A 6,411-nucleotide genomic window follows, 5' to 3' on the forward strand; every position below is an offset into this window, starting at 1 on the left:
TGGACCATGGCTAATGGAATTTTCCCTTCTTTCACCTGGTGGACCATGGCTAATGGAATTTCCCTTCTTTCACCTGGTGGACCATGGCTAATGGAATTTCCCTTTTTTCACCTGGTGGACCATGGCTAATGGAATTTTCCCTTCTTTCACCTGGTGGACCATGGCTAATGGAATTTTCCCTTCTTTCACCTGGTGGACCATGGCTAATGGAATTTCCCTTCTTTCACCTGGTGGACCATGGCTAATGGAATTTTCCCTTCTTTCACCTTGTGGACCATGGCTAATGGAATTTCCCTTCTTTCACCTGGTGGACCATGGCTAATGGAATTTTTAACTTGTTCTCTTCATTTATATGCATATAATATTTGTCTCCTGAGAACTTAATCAATCCAAAAACCAAAGTCAAAGAATCAGCCAAAAAATCTATATTCCTCAAATGTTCATTCTATTATTTAAAAGACCCTGGAACTCTTCCATCATAGTTTCTCTGAGATTGTTTTAATTTGTTGAACTCGCGAAATTAGATTTTTTTAACCACTACTTGTTTATTTTGACTTTGAAGAAGGACCCTTGGTTCTTATAAGGAGAAATATTTGGTAATTAGGACTAATTTCTAGGTGTCAGATGTTTTTCACATGCATTTGTATATTTAGTTTATTAAGCAATTACATGTCTTTGTGTAGTGGTATCAACAAAATTTAAAGTGCGATGGTGATATGTAACACTCGATTTATTTTTACTTCACTAGCAAAATAAACGTATTAGAGCTACCTGCTCTGATATAAAAGATGTTACTATTTTTTCTTTCCCCTAATTGAATATAATAAAATTGTATTATATGTCTCTAATTGTATTATATGTCTCTAATTGTATTATATGTCTCTAATTGTATTATATGTCTCTGATAATATGTAATTTTCAAAAAAATTCTTGGACTCTTATATAAATTTGTCTCCAAAAACAGAAAAATCATGGTAGGTATTCGGTCATTGCTAAAGTAACCCAACAACTAAAGAAAGAAACGGTTAACCTTAAGCTTTGTATAGATGTCACTCATAACAATGAGACATATGGTATACAAATTTAGACAATATTAGTTGCATCTATAATTATAATTTGCCATCAGTTAAGTATATGAACAGTTTTCATGTACATTTTCAACAATTTCCGTACCTTAAAAATTACATTACAACAACATTTCAAACATGCCCTATTATTTTACTGTATAAATTGTTTAAATAGTATTTCCATTTAGCCTTGCTTTTCTTCTATACGTCAAAATATTCTACAATTGTTGATTTAATGATTTATTTAAGCTACGAAGTTTGACAAGCATCTGTTGTAAACTTAAACCTTCTTAATCCCAAATACTTTCTCTTCTTATATGAACAAAGATTATAATTATGTGTTCAACGGATAAAACTAAAAAGAATCGTTATTCTCACAACATTTGGACGATGATACAACGAAAAGACTGACTCATTGTAAGTAAAAGTAAATAAGATTTCTTGCATTTTTACTTCAAGCTTTCAAGGTTTTAACTCCTTTGAAATTCTCGATATTTGTTCATTACGCTAATAGGGGAAATCAGCGCTTTATCACTTGTAATTATTGATATACTTACAATGAGTCAGTCTTTCGTTTTTCATATGCATTTTCTGCAATTACTGCCTTTATACAGATATTGTATCTGAAGGGTGTATATAAGTCATTTCAGATGCTTGTAACTTCGTAGCTTAAAAAAAAATCATTAAATCATATATATATATATATATATGTTCGATTTCATGACATCAACATCAATTTAATCATATATTACATTTTAAATAATAATAATAATGTGGTTTTGCACAAATTTTTTTTTTTTAAAAGTCCAACCCTACGGAAACTGGAACATTGATGTCCATCCACATTGTGCCCTTGAGTTCTCTGAGTAGTTAGTAAATAACAGGACCGATAAACGCTAGGTATTGGTTAAAATACAAAACAAAAAACCAACAAGCTGCTGTTGCAAGGAAATGTTGTCCCACTAGCACATTATTAAATCGACTCATTGTGCTAGTCTAGTACAAAGCAGTGTATATCAATCAAACAGTAATTTCTTTCCGTCCTGCATATGTACATGAAATACTTGCTATTGGACGTTACATATTAATCAACAAATCAAGCAATTTTCGGTTTAGAATTCAAAAAATATTCAAATTTAAACGTGATAAAAAGTTTAAACAGTAAGAATTTAAATGTCTTCAAAGTAACATTGCAGAAAAGTAAAAACACTATACTCATGATACTGGCAGTAACTCTTTTACAAAAGGTCAAATACGCTAAGGCTTAAATCTTACCCGCTCGGCACTATGTATCTAAATCGTCATTTCAATATTTTACTCGTAAACAATAATGGTAAAAGTCGATCATGTTTAATAAATAAATGCAGACCATGCAGAATTATTCAGATTGTCCCATATGTCTTATAAATTATGATCGATTTTGTATTATGATATATTATAACGTGTGAACAAACATGTTAAATAGACCCTTTAGATACAATATCTGTATAAAGGCAGTATTTGTTTTCTGATTTTTTTCCACTAACATCATTTAATCAAATGAAATAAATTCCTAGCATAATTGGATTTCTGTATAGTCGCTATGAGAAATGATTGTAATTAGTTTCCCCATCTAGATGGTGGCATGCATCAGGAAAATGTAAAGTTCACAGAAAAAAGACCGGGACAATGACAAAAACATATATCAAATTAACAAATCAATGAAAAATGAATTTGTAAGAGAATGCACATTAATATCCTCGTAAACATGTTTTCGTCATACTGCCTCCGCTGACCATTGAAAATCGATGACATATTATAAATGGATAAGGCTTTACTTAAAAGTGTGGTCATCCTTTATTTCAAAGAACAAAAACCACATTAGTTTCCCTGATATTGATTGATATATGAAATATTACTTTTCTAAATAGTATTGTTTTACTTTATGGTTGTTGGATTGTATTAGAAATATAAGGTAGAGTAGAGTAAATGTAGACGATTTTTAGCATACTAGTAGTTTGTTATGGGACTATAATTTTAAGTAGAGTGTTGTTTTAACGAATATATAAAGGGTGCGAAAAATGTACCCTTCATTTTCAATTGCAGGAGCATCCTTTAAATCCAATGCATATAATACGTTTTTGAAAGCCTATTTTAACAACTATTTCTAAGTAGTTAGAAAATTATCAGAAAAAAGTGTTATTTTAAAGCAATGCTTTAACGACCTCTATTTGGCTACATTTTTATGGCATATAATGTGAATTGAAATTAAATGTTTCAAACTTGTTGTAATTTGAAACATTATTTCAAACATATCTATCCACACATGACTTTCGTGGAAAATCTAGTAGTAGATTTAATATGGTTATTTTGTCATTGGGTTGCTGTTTCATTGACGTGTAGCCTACATCTCCTTTATTTCATATCTAACTTTCAGTTGCTGCTTTAAAGTATGAATTTCAACGATGATACAGGTACAAGACAGCATGGCTGTAATGTCGACGACGATAAATCAACTAAAGTCTACATCGGAAATCTAATTGATAATATCGGGAACGACAAACTACAGCGAGAGTTTGAAAAATTTGGCCAAATAGTAAAGGTTTGGATAGCTAGAAGTCCCTTCTCTAGGGGATATGCTTTTGTTGACTATGCAGATCCAAATGATGCTGAACAGGCAATTAAAGAGATGAACGGTAAAGACATTTTCGGCGGAAAAATTCTCGTTCAATTGTCAAAACAGGACAATAAAAAATGGCACCCACCAAGTAGTCAAACTAAATATTCAGACGTTAAATACGAGTACGAATTTGAATCTGCAAGCACTTTAAATAATAAAAGAAAATCACGTGATAGATCATGCAGTCGATCAAATGACAGGGTTTCAAGTAGATATGAACAGTCTGGCGAAAATTTACGTAGCAGTCGACATCCAAGTGAACGATTTTATGACAGAGACACGGTTTCATCTCGAAACCGTCATCGCGATTCACCCCGAAGACGCAGTAGGTCACATGATAGACACTCATCACGACAGCGTAATCGATCGCCCGATCTATCACCAAGGAGAAGGAGATCTACAGACAGAAATACAAGTGGAAGTTCTGAATACAGTAATAAAAGATTGACAGTAGATGAGAGCATGATAGCCCAAATAAAAGAGTCTGTAATAAAAGAAGCATTACCACAAATGTATTCTTTGCTATTCCGGGAGATACTGCTTTTAAATGACCCAATTAAGATGCAAAATATGTTACAAGTATTACCAAATCCATCTTATGTACAGGGAAATACAGCCAATCAAATCAACACTATGGCTACAAAACTTCCTAATCCTGGCAACTTTTTAAGAACTACTAGTCCTGGTTACAGTGGTATTCAAACATGGGGTTCCAACCCTTCATTTCAATACAGCGGACCAACGTCATCTAGCAATTTATCTATGAATTCTGTATTCACGAGCTCTCACAATTTAGGACAGCAATATTCAATGCATAACACAGGGATCCTGTCTACGCCAAGTTTATTAAATTCGTCTTCTCCAAACACTCAAAGGAAATTTTCTTCTTTTCCGCAACATTCTACGCCAAATTCAACGTTTTTAAACTTGAAGGACAGACAACATGTACTTGGCTTTAACGATGGAAAATGTCTTACACAAAACCAAACGAATTATGTTCAATATCCTTCAAAGTTGAATGAAAAGCCCTATGCTACCAACAATGGAACGACAAATAACCAATTACCCAAGCAGCACCTATATAATACTAGTAGTCAGGACAAACACCGCCAGTTGCAGGTAAAACTGTTTCAGATTACTTCAATCACTGCTTGATTTCATATACAAATGCAGCTTTTTCGTTATTGAAGGGTGAAGGTGTTAAAATGTTGCATTAATTTTGCTTCACGGTAACTAATACATACACACATATACTTTATATTCAGATATATACGAAAACGTCAACCGATATTATTTTAAACTTGTTCTATTGGTCAATTGAGTTTTATATTAGAATGAAATTCAAAACAGTGTGGCTGTGGCCATTGATTGACACATTAAATTCATCCATTGACTGGGACAATTTACGTGAACGTTTGTCTGTAACGACCACTATTCACGACGTACCTACGATAGACATTTAAAGTGTGGGGTCACCAAAGGTTTCTTAACGCCTTTAATTATAAAATAACTCGAAAATTAATCAGGAATAACCTTTATGTTTTGATTTATATAATTGATATAAATCAAAACATCGTGTTATTTCTGATTAATTTTTCGAATTACTTTATTAAGGTGTTGAGAACCTTTGGTGACCCCATAGTTTAAGTGTCTTTAAAAAGTACATAGTGAGCAGTGGTCGTTACATACAAACGTTCACCTAAATTGTCCCAGTCAATGGATGAATTCAATGTGTCAATCAATGGCCACAGCCACACTGTTTTGAATTTCATTCTACTTTAGTAATGTTTGTCGACAGCTTGAAAACAACATCTTATTGGAGGTATAACCATTTTATCAATTTCCATAAAGCATTAAAGCATCACTAGAAGCCACTAATAGTGCACTAAAGAAAATCGTTTTCATTGGCATATAAATTTAAAGGTTTCTACCAACTTTTTAAATAATTTTTGTGCTGGTTAAAAAGAACAGATTAAGAAAATCGTCAGTGGATATCTGGTGTACCAAATCATATGCCTGATATTTTTGATGAATTTGAGAATAATATTATACTCAGTTTCAGTATCACTGATGTAAACATTTTTAAAAATTTTGACCTCTCGTTTAGACCGTTGTCTATTGTTTAGTACAGTATGTTTTGTGTCTTTTCTCCGTTTTATAGTGTTGTCCTATTGACGAGAACATCTATTTCTATTCATATCTACCCAACTTTTAGGAATAACAGTTATTGTTATAGCTTCTGGAGCATATTTGTGACATAATGTTATGTTTTGGTTTTGAATTTAACACTTCGTAGGTAAAGACTAAAATATGTTTGTTTTTTTTTATTTCAGTGACCAACTGCATACAAACAACATTACATTGGAATGATGTCTTTGAAATTCAAGAGCAGTATGTTTGACTGAAGTGATATTCACCCATTTAGAATAAAATTGTATTGAAACAAAGTTTTATAGTATTTTCATTGTAATGTGAAAAAGGCATTACCCCTAAAATTCTCTCGGTTTTATCTCTACAGTTGTAAGAGGAAACACACACATTGCAATTGAAAAAGTTATGAAATATGTCTATATATCCGGTACGTGAATAACGCAGTACGTAGAAAGCGGCGAAAAATATTGCGATTTTCTCTAAAATCCTTTTAAAATTATATGTATTGCTGTAAACATTTTGGTTCGTTTTTGA

The 6,411-nt window shown here is 32.3% G+C and overlaps 1 protein-coding gene across 1 annotated transcript; it reads left to right on the forward strand.

Moving 5' to 3' along the window:
* The first annotated feature begins 1,222 nt into the window (after window positions 1–1,222).
* Window positions 1,223–6,169, forward strand: LOC143066410 (uncharacterized). The gene is made up of 3 exons (XM_076239346.1): window positions 1,223–1,484; window positions 3,484–4,845; window positions 6,060–6,169. Exons 2-3 carry the CDS (start codon window positions 3,499–3,501, stop codon window positions 6,060–6,062), a joined length of 1,350 nt encoding a protein of 449 aa, XP_076095461.1. The 5' UTR covers window positions 1,223–1,484; window positions 3,484–3,498; the 3' UTR covers window positions 6,063–6,169.
* The last annotated feature ends 242 nt before the right edge of the window (window positions 6,170–6,411 follow it).

This window comes from Mytilus galloprovincialis, chromosome 3, assembly GCF_965363235.1.
Source record: "Mytilus galloprovincialis chromosome 3, xbMytGall1.hap1.1, whole genome shotgun sequence".
NCBI lineage: Eukaryota > Metazoa > Mollusca > Bivalvia > Mytilida > Mytilidae > Mytilus > Mytilus galloprovincialis.